The 17,611-nt window shown below is 40.9% G+C and overlaps 1 protein-coding gene across 5 annotated transcripts in view; it reads left to right on the top strand.

Moving 5' to 3' along the window:
* Positions 1-17,611, top strand: part of DOCK11 (dedicator of cytokinesis 11) — a 395,594-nt gene that overhangs the window by 94,651 nt on the left and 283,332 nt on the right. For all 5 annotated transcript variants that reach the window (XM_077285361.1, XM_077285359.1, XM_077285358.1 and 2 more), the window contains exons 11-21: positions 686-826; positions 1,698-1,910; positions 2,905-3,027; positions 3,812-3,894; positions 3,986-4,108; positions 9,097-9,173; positions 11,704-11,888; positions 11,976-12,041; positions 14,538-14,630; positions 14,798-14,921; positions 16,660-16,781. In XM_077285361.1, the coding sequence (XP_077141476.1) occupies positions 686-826; positions 1,698-1,910; positions 2,905-3,027; positions 3,812-3,894; positions 3,986-4,108; positions 9,097-9,173; positions 11,704-11,888; positions 11,976-12,041; positions 14,538-14,630; positions 14,798-14,921; positions 16,660-16,781 (1,350 nt within the window). The remainder of the gene's footprint in view (positions 1-685; positions 827-1,697; positions 1,911-2,904; positions 3,028-3,811; positions 3,895-3,985; positions 4,109-9,096; positions 9,174-11,703; positions 11,889-11,975; positions 12,042-14,537; positions 14,631-14,797; positions 14,922-16,659; positions 16,782-17,611) is intronic.

Raw genomic sequence — 17,611 nt, 5'->3', positions numbered from 1 at the left:
ACTATATTGTCACCAAAGACACTTACCTAGTAACGCCGATCCTGACTGTATCTAGGGCTTATTTTTGGAGTAGGGCTTCTATTTAAAGCATACTCCAAAATTCTGTAAAATCATGCTATAGCTTATTTTCAGGGTAGATCTCTATTTTGGGAAAACATGGTACGTAGCAAAAAAAAAAACTACAATCCGAGTATAAAAGCAAATCAGAAAAAAAAGAATGTTTCCATTTCTGGTTTTAATTAGTAAAATATGATCTAGATGATATATTTCCTTTAAAACAGGAGGTAAGGTGTAGTGCCGACTCTGAACTCTGAGTAAAGAATGTTATTTTTGGTATTTGATAAAAACTTGATGATGGAATCTTGTGTCAATGTTACCAGATTTACATGCAACCTTGTCACTCCATGTAGCTGTCACCTAAAACCTGATGCCTGCCATGTAGGAAGTTTCTTTCTCTGTTTTCCTCTCTGTTCTTCTCCCTACGCTTTAAGTAGATTAGTTATAACTTGCATATAAGCCTTTATAAAATGAATAAAAAGCGGATAAACGCGTCCTATTCTGCTCGGGGGTCGGACCCTCACTGATCTATATCAATCTCTTTGACTATTTATGCATTGAACAGTACGTACTGTGTCTTGTATGATATTAGTGCATTCAGTGAGGCTTTTTTTCCTTATATTTTTAGAGACTGGACTTCTCTGGTATCGAGCCAGACATACGGCCATTTGAAGAGAAAAGCAGACGTCATTTCTTAGTTAAATGCCAGGAACTGAGCTTTAATATACTTGGGAATGTGACTGAAAACGCTGAAGGACCCTTGACAAATGTAAGCACTTACTATATTCAAGTAAATAACATGTAAAGTTTCCAACTGCTAATAATAAATTACAGATTGAATTTTAGGAATATTGTCAACTGGCAAAGTTAGATCTTAATTTGCTTGCTTTACACCAGTGTTATATTACAGAAATACAATGGGACCTCTGTAAAAAAAAATAAAATAAAATGGTAGTTATGTTTGGTTAGATTGTGTCTGGATTCTTGCAAAGAAGGAGAAAAGCTGGAGCAACTAGGTAAAAAATATATATACTTTATTAACAATAATCTCAAGTGAGTACAAAAATCATAACACCACAATAGAAGAAAGACCAGGATAGACACAGATATGCCCAGAAGAGTCCACCATTGCACATGCCCATATAAGTAGATATATCAATCCATTAAGTAAAGTGACAGTGCATAAGGTACTATGGTAAGATTGCCATCAGTAGTCATGTAGAAATCAATAATACCGCTGGACAAAAACATCGCCAGAAGTGCAGAGCTTACCGGGGGCAGAGCTGGGGGACCCAGGGTGTAGATGCAGGAGACCCTCGATGCGCGTTTCGCGTGCAAAAGCACAGCTTTGTCAAGAGGAAGTTTTTATGACATCTAGAATGTCACCGAGGTTCTGTTTTGCATGTGTCTGGATTTTTGTACATCGAAATAAATGCTTATTAAAGAACATTCATCGTCCATGTAATGTACCAGGCAATGGGCAATGTTGTATATTTTGAAATGTATTTCTGAATGTGTCCTTCAACACAGTGGAAAACAATTATGATTCTTCTCCAGTCCAACCACAAGATTAGCTGTGATTTTCTTACTTCCATTCATGCACATCAGTTTCCATATACACATATATCTTTTTTCTCCAGGTTGAACCATTTTTTGTCAGTTTAGCACTGTTTGATGTGAAAAAGAACTGCAAACTTTCCGCCGACTTCCATGTGGACCTTAATCCTTCGTCTGTAAGAGAAATGTTAAACAATTTTTCATCAGAGGCGGCTGCTAATGGAAGCCCCAAAAAGTTCTCCAGCGAGAATCTTATACACGGCATCCCAGAATCTCAGTTCCAGGTCATAAAAGAGGTGAAGAATATTCTGCATCTGTTCTATTCTTTGTCTGTTTATCTACCTACATTTTGCTTGTATTTGTATGTATATGAATCAGAGGTGCACGCTGACAGCTTGGGGTCCCTATGCAAGAAATGTGTCTAGGGTCCCTCTCTCTTTTGTGGCATCAAAGAAGCAGAAAGACACAAGAAATTCCAGTCAAGCCCAAGACACATGTCACATATCCACTATTCAAAGACTAAACATATACTACATAGCCAACAGTCAGACACTAGAAACATACCACTTGGATGCCAGTCACACGCCACACATGCCACCTAGAAGCCAGTCACCTGCCACATGTATGCTTGTTACACACTAGAAACATGCCACATAGTCAACTGTCACGCCCCAGGCCACATACCTGCCAATCATTCACTAGACACATGGCCACCAATAACACACTAGATATATACCACATGCATGTAAGTAATACACATGACTCATAGCTTAAAGGAGTATTCCCATCGACAAGATCCAGTTCCAATATTTAGTAGGTGTAATAATATCATTAGCAAATACCTCCAGTTAGGAATGTAGTATAGTTTTTCTGATTGTCTGTCTCTTTCCTCATGTGCAGACATTGCAGGACCTTAGGTATCCATGGTTTCGACCACTGATATAGTGACAGTTAGCTAGTTGCTAGTGGTCGTAACCATGGATACCTAAGGTCCTGCACATGAGAAAAGAGACATAAATCAGAAAAACTATACTGCATTTCTATTTGGAGGTATTTGCTAATTTTATTATTATTACATTACTACATTTTGGGATAGGATCTTTGAGATGGGAATACCCCTTAACGGCCTAGAACTCACATACAGCTCGGAAAGGCCTCTGTGCAGCTGAATCGAATGCCAGGAGGTTTGTACTTCCTTGAAATGCATATATGCAAACATATATTTTTAAAGTGATAGATTCCTCTATTGTTTAGATCTCAGATTAAAATGTTTTTTTTCTATGACTACAGGGAATATTTTCAGTGACAAATCCACATCCTGAGGTTTTTTTGGTGGCACGTATTGAAAAAGTCTTGCAGGGAAATATTACACATTGTGCAGAACCGTACATCAAAATCTCTGATCCAGCAAAGGTATTCTAAAAAAGACTATGTTTACAAAAATATGTTGCAAAGTTTCTCTTTCTTTCACTCAAGTCTTTGTTCCCTGTGTATTCCCCTATAGTTTCTTGTCATTGTAGTTAATTATTTCCTGCTGTTGAATTGCCCACTTTATACTGAATGAAAAGCTTCCTGTTTTAATAGAGCTTTTTTCCCAGTATAATTTAAGCACTTACAGAGAAATAATGAATGAAAAATAGAAAAGTATTAAAAATTAACCATTAGACTGTCTAAAAGTCAAGGACACATCGCCACCCACTGCAATTATCTTGAAAAATGATAATTATTAATAAATGAATTAAGTAATTCTAATAATTTTTTTTTTAATGTCTAAATAAAAAAGATCCAAAAATATTAAAATACAGAATTAATATTTGTGGTGGTTTATTTTTTTTTTTATTTGTTTATTTTATTTTGTTTATGAATTGTATGTTGTTTTAGCTGCCAACGTGAATTTTATATATGTAAATTATTGTTATTTTAGCTCAATAAACAAGTGACCAGTCTTTTGCTAAACTTCATCAGTATAGCTTTATGAGGGCCTCCACTCCAACCAATGCAGATGGGCACGAGTCAGAACAGTGTATCAGGACATTCCTATTCTGCAGATCTACTTGACATTTATGGCACAAGTTATGGTCGTGCCATAACCCCTTTTTAATCATATACATTCATTTGGCATTTTTTATTGTTATGTATTTATCATCCTGAGTAAAGTTTTTATTCCTGCTAATTTTTTGCTGTTCTTTAATTTTAGACTGCACAGAAAGTGCACAAGATTGCCCGACAGGTCTGCAGTCGCTTGGGCCAGTACAGAATGCCATTTGCTTGGGCTGCAAGGTACATTATTGTTCGACTTTTCAGAATAGTCTATATTTAGCTTCATACAGTGTTTTAATGCATTTTCATTCTGTTATTGTTTATTTTTAAGGCCAGTATTCAAAGACACCCAGGGGACCCTAGATATGGAAGGGAAATTTTCTCCATTATATAAACAGGATAGCGGTAAACTTTCTAATGATGATCTTCTCAAGCTACTGGCAGAGTACAGGAAGTACGTCAGCCTTTTTATTCTCATGTATAATTTAGTCATTTTAATAAATTATAAATTAGCATTTTACTTTTTTATTAAGTTCTTGTCATTTCTACTATATAATATATATTATAATGTTAATTCTATATGTCCTAAACCAGGGGTCTCAAACACGGGGCCCCTGAGGCAGGCATCTGCGGCCCGCAGTGCACGCTAGAAGAGAGGAGGCGGCACAGAGCTCTGGGAGTTTCGCAGCTGCCCACAATGCATGACGCATTGCCATGGATAATGAAGCCGCGCGTCGCCAAGCAGGAAGACGTGCAGCACCTGTGACTGTCGGAAGTCACTCTGCGCATCCATGGTGACGCGTCATGCATTGTGGGCAGCTGGGAAACTCCCAGAGCTCTGTGCCGCCTCCTCTCTTCTAGCATGCACTAGGCTGGAGCAAAGCATTGCGGGGGGATGCAGAGCCTGGCTGGGAGGACAAGGTATGGGCTGTTATATACTACGTGGGCTGTTATATACTATGTGGGCTGTGTTATATACTACATAGGCTGTTATATACTACGTGGACTGTGTTATATACTACTTGGGCTGTGTTATATACTACGTGGGCTGTGTTCTATACTACGTGGGCTGTGTTCTATACTACGTGGGCTGTGTTATATACTATGTGGGCTGTTATATACTATGTGGGCTGTTATATTCTACATGGCTGTGTTATATACTATGTGGGCTGTGCTATATACTACGTGGGCTGTGTTATATACTACGTGGGCTGTTATATACTACATGGCTGTGTTATATACTATGTGGGCTGTGTTATATACTATGTGGGATGTGTTATATACTACGTGGGCTGTTATATACTACGTGGCTGTGTTATATACTACGTGGGCTGTGTTATATACTACGTGACTGTGTTATATACTACGTGGGCTATGCTATATACTACGTGGGCTGTGTTATATACTACGTGGGCTGTGTAATATACTACGTGGGCTGTTATATACTACGTGTGTTAGGGGTCGAGTTCCTGCCTCTGCACAGGGGGAATCTCGAGCCATCTCCGCTGCGGTCTCCCATTCTTCTCCTGCCGCAGTGGAGCCTGCTCAGCGTAGGCGTCGGTCCCAGCGTCATGCTCAGTCTGACACTGTGCGAAGGGTTACTGCTGTCCTTCCAGCTTCTGCCATTGTGGCCAGTACTGGTCAGCAGCAAGCAGACGTCTTTGGGACTAAGTCCTACTTTTCCTCTTCTGAGCATGCCCAGGGTAAGATCTCTCGATCAAGGGTCACATGCTCAGGTACTGCAGCAAATCCTATTGGTCCTCTAGGAAGGTCCTGAAGGTGTTCAACGTCTGTGGCAGTCTCTAGGAAGGTCCTGTACTTGCTGCAGCTATAAGAGGTGCGCATGACCGCACGGCCATGCGCTAGTGTCAATTTATATACGAGCTCAGCGCCAGTGTGGTCATGTTTATGTGTGTATTCAGGGACCCGGCTGAAATAAGCCCCTAGAATGCTGGCACCTCCGGCGAGGGGTTTGGTGTGTGTGTATTCAGGGACCCGGCTGAAATAAGCCCCTAGAATGCTGGCACCTCCGACGAGGAGCTGCGTGTTTGCATTTGACTGCATGACCACCATCTGCTCTACTAAGTAGCTGTGTTCCTCTGTGAGCCAAACAGGGCACAGCGTTATCCTTGCTAACAGACTCTGTGAAGTAACAAGAGTCTCTTTATATTACTAAATTGTACCGCCATATCTAGCTGCAGGTGCTTTCCTGCACGGTGGATCCCAGGTTGCGAACGCACCAACTTCTTCTAATAAATATATATATTCGGTGCGTTCCGCCAACCCTAACAACGTGGGCTGTTATATACTACGTGGGCTGTTATATACTACGTGGCTGTGTTATATACTACGTGGGCTGTGTTATATACTGCATGGGCTGTGTTATATACTACATGGGCTGTGTTATATACTACGTGGGCTGTTATATATTACGTGGGCTGTGTTATATACTACGTGGGCTATGTTATATACTACGTGGGCTGTGTTATATAGTACGTGGGCTGTTATATACTACGTGGGCTGTGTTATATACTACGTGGGCTGTTATATACTACATGGCTGTGTTATATACTACATGGGCTGTGCTTTATACTACGTGGGCTGTGTTATATACTACATGGGCTGTTATATACTACGTGGGCTGTGTTATATACACTACGTGGGCTGTGTTATATACTACGTGGGCTGTGTTATATACTACGTGGGCTGTTATATACTACATGGCTGTGTTATATACTACATGGGCTGTTATATACTACGTGGGCTGTGTTATATACTACGTGGGCTGTGTTATATACTACGTGGGCTGTTATATACTGCGTGTACTGTATTAAGTTTGAAAGGAGTGCGGCCCGCCAGCTTAAATTTTTTTTTATGTGCGGCCCATTTACTCTGCCGAGTTTGAGACCCCTGTCCTAAACAATAGATTCTCAACACTTTGCCAATAGATAAACAACTTATATCTGTCACATCAGGTAAGGAGCTGCCAGATATAAAGACATTCAAGCTAAATAGTTAAAAAAAATCATAATTTTATTGATTACTATATAAAACCAAAACAAAAAAAAAACAAATAAGCCTCCAAAAAGGGAGGTCACAAGCAAGACGTGGACAAATCCAAATAAATATATTGGATATTTTTGCATACAAATATATCCAGAACAGTATTAGTAAGTTACATGTGCACAAAGTTTGTCAGGAGTAGAGTGCATGTAACAACATTTGTCATAAAGGTCACAAAAATATGACCAAAATCAAATAGTTGATAATATACAATATACTGTTGACAAAAATGCAAGTACTAGTATTGAAAATTGAAATGGAGAGTAGTATAGATAAACATATATGTTATAGACGCCAAAATGACATTTCTAGTCAATATAATTCTAATAATAATATTATAGCATACTCCCACAATAAAAATTATGCCTGAATGGTGCAAAACCCACCTCAGCTAGCTAAAGGTCACATGAGCTAAGAATAAGAGGTATATTACCTAAATCCTGATAACCATAGGTGGGAAAAATGTAGGTGCTGTATCCGCCTCACACCCGACACTGTTTCGCCTGTTCTTCTTCCGGGGGCATCGCCATGCCGTCTGCCATTATGAAAATTGGAAACAGAATGGCTGGTGGTAAAGAGCTCACTGATACCAGCGCGGTCATGTAATTGGAGCCTCCAGTGTAACAAGTCAGTGCATGACATTTCTTCCCCCAAAATATTTAACAGTCATTCAAAATATTCAACAATCCATGCTGTTTTATTATTGAAAACTGGAAGCGTTTGGAAACCGCAGCAACGCAACCATGAAGAGGAGACCACGTAATGTTATAGAACGGGATCATCAAGTGCTGAGGAACAGAAAAAGAACAGAAAAGTCGCAAATGCTCTGCTAAAACCCTAATATTAACATGAGCATAAAAACTGTGCACCTGGAGTTTCATGGTCAAACCGTTGCACACAAGCCTCACATTACCAAGCACAATGTGAAGCATCAGATGGACTGGTGTAAAGCAAGTTACCATAGCTGCCTATGGTAGACCAATGGATTTTGGATAGGAGGTCATAATAGTTACTGTAGGTGTAACGTGCGGGTGTTCCAGTATTTTTGTGTGTATCATGTAGCTTGGTATTATGTGAGCAAGTGTTTTCATCTAAAATAAATATACCGTATATACTCGAGTATAAGCCGACCCAAGTATAAGCCGACCCCCCTAATTTTACAGTAATGAATATGCAGCTCCACCCCTATAGGCGTGGAGTCCATATTCATAACTTTAATGAGCGGTACCACGTGACCGCTGAAGAGGGGAAGAACTTGAAGCTGCCACGCCGAACACAGTGGGACTTGCAGGGACCGCGTCAGGAGCGCCGGGAGTAGGTGAGTATTTGACAGGCGTCGCTCCCCCTCACCCGCTGAGCCCCCTGCCTTCCATGACTCGAGTATAAGCCGATAGGGGCACTTTCAGCCTATTTTTTTGGGCTAAAAATCTCGGCTTATACTCGAGTATATACGGTAGATACAACAATAAACATTTGAATAATTAAAAAAATTAAAATATTAACAATCACTAAGTCCATAAGAGACTAATCTATATCAAATTGTTTACTCTACATCATAACAGCTGTAAAGAAAACAGCAAACCAAATGCCAGAATTGCCTTTTTTGTCATTGCACCTCCCCCCATAATGCAATATGAAACAATCAAACATCATGGATAACCTAAAACCCTGCCAATAAAAAACCTCAGCTTGCCACACAAAAAGCAAACCCTCAAACTGCTCCATCGACAAAAATGTTACTGGTGTCAGAAAATGGCTTAAAGAACCATTTTTTATTTTTTTTTATGAACATTTGAATTTTTTTTCACCATTAAAATAAAAAACAAAACATGCCAGTTTGGTATTTCTATAATCATACTGACCTGAACCATCATGCTGCAAGGTCATTTTTATCACTCAGTGAATGCTGTAAACCCCCTCACCCCAAAAAATGACAACATTTCCTTTTTTCTTTCTTCACCATTTTACTGCACTTTTTTTTTCCTATTTCCCATACATTTTGTGGTGAAACTAATTTTGTAATTCTAAAGCATAAATTGTCCCCAAAAACAAGCCCACTTATGGCAATGTCAATGTACAAATAAATAAGTTATTGCTTTTGGAAGAAGGAGATTAGAAAGCGGAAATTTCAAAAATAAAGACTGTACCGAGCAGGAAGGGGTTAAACAGCTTTATACATGATCATATGGAATCACAACTACTGTATATAGCCTCCGAGTTTAGTGTCTCCCCTTTATCTCATTTTGCCATCAGAACATTCCTACAGGAGTGAGGCTAAAATATGTAATATATACAGATAAAACAAGTATTTTTTTTCTTTTTAACATACTTTATTTTAATTCTGTAACTAACACTTTTTCAATTGTTTTTCCAATACAGACCAGAAAAGACTAAGCTCCAAATTATACCTGGACACCTGGACGTTACTGTAGACTGTGTTCCTCTCGACTTTTTAAGTATGACGTTTACTATAAAATTCCTATGTCTTCAGCAATCATAATGTCACAGCATAGGAAGTTAGTAATATGCACATCACTAGTTTTTATCTACTAATGAATCTACAGAATGCTGTAGATAAGCCCCTGATGCCGTTGGGCTTAGCTCACCTTCGAATTTGGGGGTGACAGGTTCCCTTTAAAGACGCTAAGGTTGAGCAGTTGTAGACTCATTCACAACCATATGTGCAGTGCTGTGCCTTGGCCAACAATAGTCATGGCCCCTTTATTTAGATCAGGGGTGGAGAACCTTTTTCCAGCCGGGGCCATTTGGAAATTTCTACCATCAATCGGGGGCCACACAAAATGATCACCTTATCACCTTGAAAATGACCCCGGTATATTTAGTCAAACAATTAATTACTGTAACTCAACCTTAATGTCATGGCTGGAGCTGCTTCTCTTTGGTGCAGCTGTTATGTTAGGTGATACTGATCATGTTGCTTCTCACAGCTGCTTTCCGGGGTGGCACAAAGATCACAGGGGGGCACAGAAATCATGGGGGACACAAAGATCACAGGAGGGCACACAGCTAGGGGGCACTGAGATCACGGAGGGGCAAATAGCTGGGGCGCACATAGCTGGAGGGGACAAAGATGACAGGGGGCACCAATCACGTGGGAGCACAAATATCACAGGGGGGTACATAGCAGGGGGCACAAGGATCACAGAGGGGCACATAGAGCACAGGGGGCACAAAGCTGGGATCCACAGAGATCACAGGGATGCACATAGCTCTGGGAACAGAGATCACAGGAGGCCATATAGCTGGAGGGCACAGAAATCACAGGGGAGCATATAGCTGGATGGCACAGAAATCACAGGGGGGCATATAGCTGGAGGGCACAGAAATCACGGGCATATATCTGGAGGGCACAGAAATTACAGGGGGCATATAGCTGGAGGGCACAGAAATCACAGGGGGTATATAGCTGGAGGGGCAGAGAGATCAAGAGGAACAGAGATCACAGGGGGGCACATAGCTGGGGTGAAAGAGATCACAGAAATCACAGGGGGGGCGTATAGCTGCAGGGGCAGAGAGATCACAGGGGGGAACAGATCACTGGGGGGCACAGAAATCACAGGGGGCACATAGCTGAGGGGCACAGGGATCACAGGAGGACGTAACCTATGGGGCACAGAGATCACAGGGGGGCACAGAGATGACATGGGGGCACATAACTGAGGGGTACACATCACCTGCAGACAATCACAGAGTTGCCAGCACAGAGACCGCTCTGGACTCTCTGGCAGCAGCTCCTCTTCTGGGACAGGAGGGCGGGAGTGCATTAGCCGCTAACCCCACCCACCCCGATGACGTCATCATTCATGTGCAGGGCAGGCAGCATTCTGTAATGAACGCTGCATACCATGCACTTGGGAGTTAAAGGGCCGGCAGGATATGGCTGCCGCCCGAGCATTTTGGACTCCAGGGACCTTCCCGCGGGCCGCATGATTTAGATCAGAGGTGTCAAACTGCATTCCTCGAGGGCCGCCAACAGTTCATGTTTTCAGGATTTCCTTGTATTGCACAGGTGATAATTTAATCACCTGCACAGAATGATTCCAGCACCTTGTGGAATGCTAAGAAAATCCTGAAAACATGACCTGTTGGCGGCCCTCGAGGAATGCAGTTTGACACCTCTGATTTAGATGATGGGCAGAGATGCCAGCATTGGAACCCATCGATCAGTTGTTGATGGCCTATCCTAAGAGAAGTCCATCAGCATTATAGTCATTGAAAGGCCCTTTAATATTTTATAATTATGTTTATATTATTACTTGGTCTTAGATACATCTGGGCTCAGTACCATGCCCAAATTTACACAGATACGTTAAACTAAAGTTGATATTTTCTTTTTATAAGATATTCATATTTTTTCACATGACCTCTGTTAAAGTTCATGGATTTCCCATGTTTCACCTTATGTAATGCATATGTTGATTTTCGAAAAGAAACAGCAAACGGCAAGTAAAGTTGTATCCTCTCTGGGGATAACAAACAGTACAACTGCAGAAATTAAAAAATGAATGTGTGATGAGAAAACATTATTAGATTTATTTTGTATTACAAGAGAAAACAAGTAAAACAACTTTGGGTCTTGGACGTGAACCCATCATGTGATTTTGTAATGTAGCATAATAACATGTAATTAAGAGTATTTGGTATGTTTCCACTTGGCCATGCATATACAAGGCTGACATGGTTTCCTCCTGTCAATCTGACTTATGAATGAATAATCAGATTTGTGAGTGACTTTTTTGAAATTAGGCAAATTTAATTTTAAAAAACTCTGTAATTTAATCATGGACATTTATTTTGCTTTTAGTACAGTAAGAGAGGTGATGAATGTATGGTCTCTGGGGTTCTCGTAGTGGGAAGCTGTAACAATCACTAAAATATTCCCAAACTCTTCCCTAGTTTGGGATAGTTGGGGATACAGTATAGTTACATGCTAATGTAAGACTTTCTATCATTTTTCTCCACCAGATTGTGTGACGTCATCTTGTATACCCATCAGACCGTATGACAAAGAGAACCAGAAAATTGCAGTGGAAGTTGAGGAATTTGTCCCAGAAGTGACAAAGTATTGCTATCCGTTCACCACATACAGAAACCATCTCTACGTATATCCTCTACATTTAAAGTACGATAGTCAGAAATCATTTGCTAAGGTGAATAGATGATGTTTAGTTTTGTCCATTATGGTTGTATGATAACAGGTTTTATTCTAAAGCATTGTGGTTTCTGTATTTCCACAGGCTAGGAATATTGCTGTCAAGATTGAATTCCGAGAACTAGATGAGCCGGAAGCGCCAGCTCTGAAGGTTTGCTGATTTAACTGTTTGAAAAACATAAGGACTCACTCACATGAGCGTATTCAGTGGACAAGTGCTGTGCTGTCACAACTCTGTTGTCGGGTGTCCGGGACCAGGGAATCCTTCCCTGTTCCTAACGCTAGGGTTGCCCTAGCTCACCATGTTCCCCGAATTACTTCTGATGGTGAAGACGCTAGGGCCATGTACCTTGCCTTAGCTCCTGAATCCATCCTCAGTCTTGCCCCTACCAGGGAAGAGGGGAACAGTAGTGTACCATAATACACCAACCAGACTAACAATGTAATACGAACAGGGGTAATGGAAAATATCAATCATACATATGTATTCACACACAAAAACAGAGGTATACACCAGGGAATGTAGGTTGGGGTAAAACCAAAGTAGGAGAAGGAAGGGAATTATCACACATTCAAAACCTAGCAACAGTCACAGCTAAATCCACCAAAGGCCTTCTCAAATAACAACCACCAACCAACAACCTTCAGCCATGCAGCATAATCCTGCTCTGACAATGAGTGCTTGCCAGTGCCCAGATTGTAGGAGATGGGAGTGGCTAACAGTGAACAGCTGAGAGCCTTAATGCAGGAAACCTTCCAGGAGCTCTCAACTGAGCAGATTAACCCCTGTACTGCTAAAAGAAACCTGCACCTTTTAATATGAAGGTGAAGTGCTTCTAATCAGTGCAGGAGTAGGAGAAATCAGATGCTGTTGTCTTCTGGCTCCACTCTGTCACGGTAAACTCGTGACATATGCAATGTTTGATCGGGTAGCACTCAGTGTTCTTATATGGGGCAGTGCTGAGTGGAAGCTTTTTTTCCCATGCCAATTCGGCATGAGAAAAAAATTGCTGTATGTTGAGAGCTACTGCACAAATCGGATTGCACTCTACATCATGCTGCTCTCTCAGAAGGTAGCAAAACCCTGGCAATAGATTCACTTTAAAACCTTTTTTTCCACTTTTAGAATAATTTTATTTTCCTAAAAGGGAAAATTAAGCAGCTTTATAAGTATTCTCCATCGGTACAGACTATAAACCAACTCTGATCATACTCTCGTTTAACTCTTCTCATCTGTCCCCTATTTCTAGCTCTTATACATTTAGTAGTTTAGCAAGAATAAAAGACAGATGGAAAGCAGAGTGACTGCTGGATCACACCTCACAGGGTGCGTATGTATTCAGGGAGATGCACAGAACGCCATAGGAGATGTTCACATAAAATTATAGGAAATATTTTATCAAGACTGCTAGCAAAGTTGCTTTGCTTTTCATAATATATAAAATCGAAAGAAATGAGCTGGAGTACAAGTTGGTATACATGCAATGTGTAGGAGCATGTTCACACTAGCCATTAAACCGAAAAAACCTAAGATAGAAACAGAATGAACATATACCCTTCTATAAGTAAATAAAAAGCAATAGTGCATATAAATAACACATGGTACTCAGTAAACACTGTTTGCTATGTTATTTATATGCACTATTGCTTTTTACATATAGCAGGGTATTAGTTTTTTCATAATATATTTAGTTTTTGAGAAGTGATAGTGCAATGAACCTCGGCGACGAGAAATATCCTTGCGCCAAGTGGTCTTCCCACCTTGTCGCCCCAGCGGTCGTCTCCACTACGAGATAGAAATGCTGTACGTCTTTCTGCGCGTCCGTAGTTTCTGTGGTGCATGCATTTCACTCCTGCCAAATTCCTTCTTCATTTGTTAACAATGTATAGATACAGTTTGGAGGAGCATGTTTTCATTGTGAAAACTTATTGGAAAACTGAGGCCTTAAAGAGGTGCCAAAGTGAGTTTCCAAAGAAGTTTGGAGGTCGAAATCCCACATCCAAACTTTGTATTCTGTCATTTGTGAATAAGTTGGAGCGTACAAGAACATTACTGGATTTGGCATGATGGACTACGTCTGAAAATGTCAGGAAACAATTAAAAATGTGAAACAGCGACTTCTGGCATCTCCTCATAAGTCATTGCAGAGGCATTTCCAGGAGACAGGCATGTGATATTCCACATGTCAACGAGCAGCCAAGAAAGTCGTGTTCGCCCGGATAGAGTCACTGTCGTTCAGGAATTCAAAGGGCTCAATCAAGAGAAAATAATTAGTTATTACCAGATTTTTTCCATTTGAAGGGTTGGGTGTGCAGAATCAAGCCACAAATATTACAGGCACTGCGAGAGAACATACAGCAAGAAATTCAGGCTATGACCCCAGACATCCTGCATTGAACATTCAACAAATTGGAGCAGCTTGGATAGAAACGGTGGACGTTTTCAACACTTTCTTTAAGACATCAGTTTCTCATGAACCAACATATGTACAGTCCAAATTTCATTATGCTAGATTTCTCTTTTTGAAGTTACAGCAATTTTTCTGGGTAAAGTAGCGAGTGAATCACCCTCTATATATATCGGTGATCTGTCACATAATAGTAAATGCATTGTCATTATAACACTTTGACTTGTTGTTGGCTGCAGTGTATTTACGGAAAGCCTGGGGGACCTGTGTTCACCACAAATGCATACGCCGTGGTCCTGCACCATAACCAAAGCCCAGAGTTTTACGACGAGGTGAGTTTCTTGTATGATAGCAGTGATCTCCTTACTGCGAGCTCCATGTGCAGCAAAGGTTGTAAACTCCTTTGCCAGAAATTTCAATGTTCAAAAATGGAATTTGAATCTTTGTCTTAAAGAAAAAAGTAAATATGCCATCAACCAGATATTATTTTTTTTTCCAGATAAAATTTGAGCTCCCTTTACATCTTCACCAGAAGCACCATTTGTTGTTCACTTTTTTTCACGTCAGCTGTGACATCAATTCAAAGGGAAGCAGTAAGAAGCATGACAACGCTGAAACACCAGGTAAAATACTAATATTTTATAGCTATAGCTTATTTCTGACTGCTGTACTTAGTATTATGTCTCCCGTGAAACTGGTTTATCAGGGGAATGTCAATGTTGGAAGTCCATCTATTTCTGATTATCAGACGGACTGAAAGGTTGGCATTTTCCTGAAGGAAGAAAAAAGTGTTAAGTGTTCGCCGCCCAAATTGTTTTATGCTGCTCCTCTGTTGGCGCACATGCCACCCAGCTAGAAGATCAATATATTCCCTATTACTCCAGCCAGGTAGGCAGGGCGCATTACTGTGTATTACTCATGCATATGCATATACTGTATTGGGCAATGACAGGAACGGACAGCAAACCAGTTACTAAACTCTGCAAATTTGCTCCACCAGCCAGCATCAACTTGGTGGATGCAATCCAGGAGCCTTAGCAGGAAAGGCCAGTATAGCAATGAAAGGTTGAATACTGAAGCAGTCTGGGACTTGCTAAGTGAAGTGGCTAGTGCCAAGACTGTCTATGGAAGCTGTCTAAAAGGGAATCTGTCACCAGGTTTTTTGCCACCTAAGTTGAGAGCAACATATTGTGCTGTCAGAGATCTTTATTTCTGTAATGTATCACTGAAAAGGCTACTTGTTGTAATTTTGATAAAATCACTGAGATTTTATTAGAGGACTGGTTGACCTATTGTCAAGAATATAAGAATATTCATGAGCTCTATATAGCCAAACCCCGCCACTGATTGTACATTGTGCATAGGCAGAAAGCTGCCAAAGAAAGCTGTCAATCAGAGCAGTGGGCAGGGTTACCCAGAGCTCTGCATTCAGTTCTTTGTTCTATGACACCGGTTAGCAAAAATCTGGTGACAGATTCCCTTTAAGAGTTGCCAGATCTCCATACACAGTCAGTTACTGCATGGCTGGGAACTCCCTCAACTATGGGTTTCTGTTGAAGATGCTCTTACATCCTTCAGATCTGGCATCACACTGGAAGTTGCCCTTTGCTTTAGCCAAGTGAAAAAATAGAAATAGTTCTAGTTAGGTGAGTCTCATCGCTCCCTTATTAATTCAGCGAGCCCCAGCAGAGCATACAGCCAGATTAGTACATTCAGTTCTAGGGTCAGCCTTTTTTCACATCCAAGTGTAGATTCAAGAAAAATGTCTAACAGCCACACTTTTAATTTCTAGCCACAAAAACTGCACTAAAACTGAATCCCTAAAGCCAGCCTTAAACTGCAGAGTGCTTTTTTTTAATCAAAACTTGATGCATTATGGTATGGGGAAAAGAGAAATGCGTGTAACAAAATGTCCTATTTTAGTGCTATGTTTTTAATATTCTGGTATGTTGATATATTGATGGTTTTTCCTTTAGTGCCATGGCCCCTTTATTCAACTAATTGAAGCTGTGCTATGAATGCTGAGCTCTGTATAACCCCACCCACACCGCTGATTGGCAGCTTCCTGTGTACACTGCAAGCTGCCAATCAGTAGTGGGAGTGGAGTTAGGCAGATTAGCTGGACTGCCTTGTACATGACACCTAGTCCTGAAGTGATAATGTCCAGCTCTTAACACTGATTGCATTGAAAGTACTGCAAGCTTCTAAGCAAGTGACACACCGCTGTAATCAGTCTCTGGCCATGCATCATGCTACTCTCAGATAACATAGCAAAAACCTGCAGACAGATTCCCTTTAAGGATCCTTTCCTTACATCTGTATTACTAATTGATTCATATTTTATATTTTAATCATTTACAGTTGGATACAGCTGGATCCGCTTACTGAAGGAAGGCAGAATTATAACATATGACCAACAACTGCCAGTCTCTGCCAGCCTTCCCTCTGGGTATCTGGGTCAGTCTGAGACGGACACCAAAAAGGTAAAAGAGATGCATCGATAATAGATAAATATGAGATAGATAGATAGATAGATAGATAGATAATAGATAATAAATAGATATTAGTTTGATAGATATATTAGACCATAGATAGCTACATACATACATACATATTAGACCAATACATAGGTATTAAATCAATATATAAGTATTTGACTGGTACATATACAGTATATTAGACAGATATTAATTAGAATGATAGATACATTAGATATATTATAGATTATATTACATATTAGATAATGCATACCGTATATCGAGTATAAGCCAAGATTTCTCCTTCGCCTCATTGGGGGACACAGACCATGGGTGTATGCTGCTGCCACCAGGAGGCTGACACTAAGTATTACAAAGAAAGTTCGCTCCTCCCCTGCAGTATACACCCCTCTGCTGGCTCCCAGCTAACCAGTTCTTGCTTAGTGTCCGTAGGAGGCACACGGACGGGTCTGCTATTCAGACCCAAAGAATCTTTTTACTTTTACCTTTTACCGGACGAAGGGGGCGACGGATTCTTTCATGTTCCGATCTCCCCCGAACCAACAACAGGCGAGCACGGGAGTTTTACCTCTCCGTATCCTCTCCTGCGACGTGGGAAGCCACTGTCTGAGCTGATTCTAGGGGCGACGGGCCCTTTCATGGGCAGGGCCGGCGTTAGGGCCAGGCAGACTAGGCAGCTGCCTGGGGCCCCCACTCCCTTGGGGGCCCCCAGCATCTACAGCAGACGCTTCACTGATAATAGCATTATCAGTGAAGCTTCCGATGTAGAGACTGGTTAAGGACCTGTAGTGACATCACGATCAGGTGACCTGCCA

The sequence above is a fragment of the Ranitomeya variabilis genome, chromosome 2, assembly GCF_051348905.1.
Source record: "Ranitomeya variabilis isolate aRanVar5 chromosome 2, aRanVar5.hap1, whole genome shotgun sequence".
NCBI lineage: Eukaryota > Metazoa > Chordata > Amphibia > Anura > Dendrobatidae > Ranitomeya > Ranitomeya variabilis.
The sequence above is the reverse complement of the archived record's forward strand: the minus strand, read 5'-3'. Positions and strand labels throughout refer to the sequence as shown.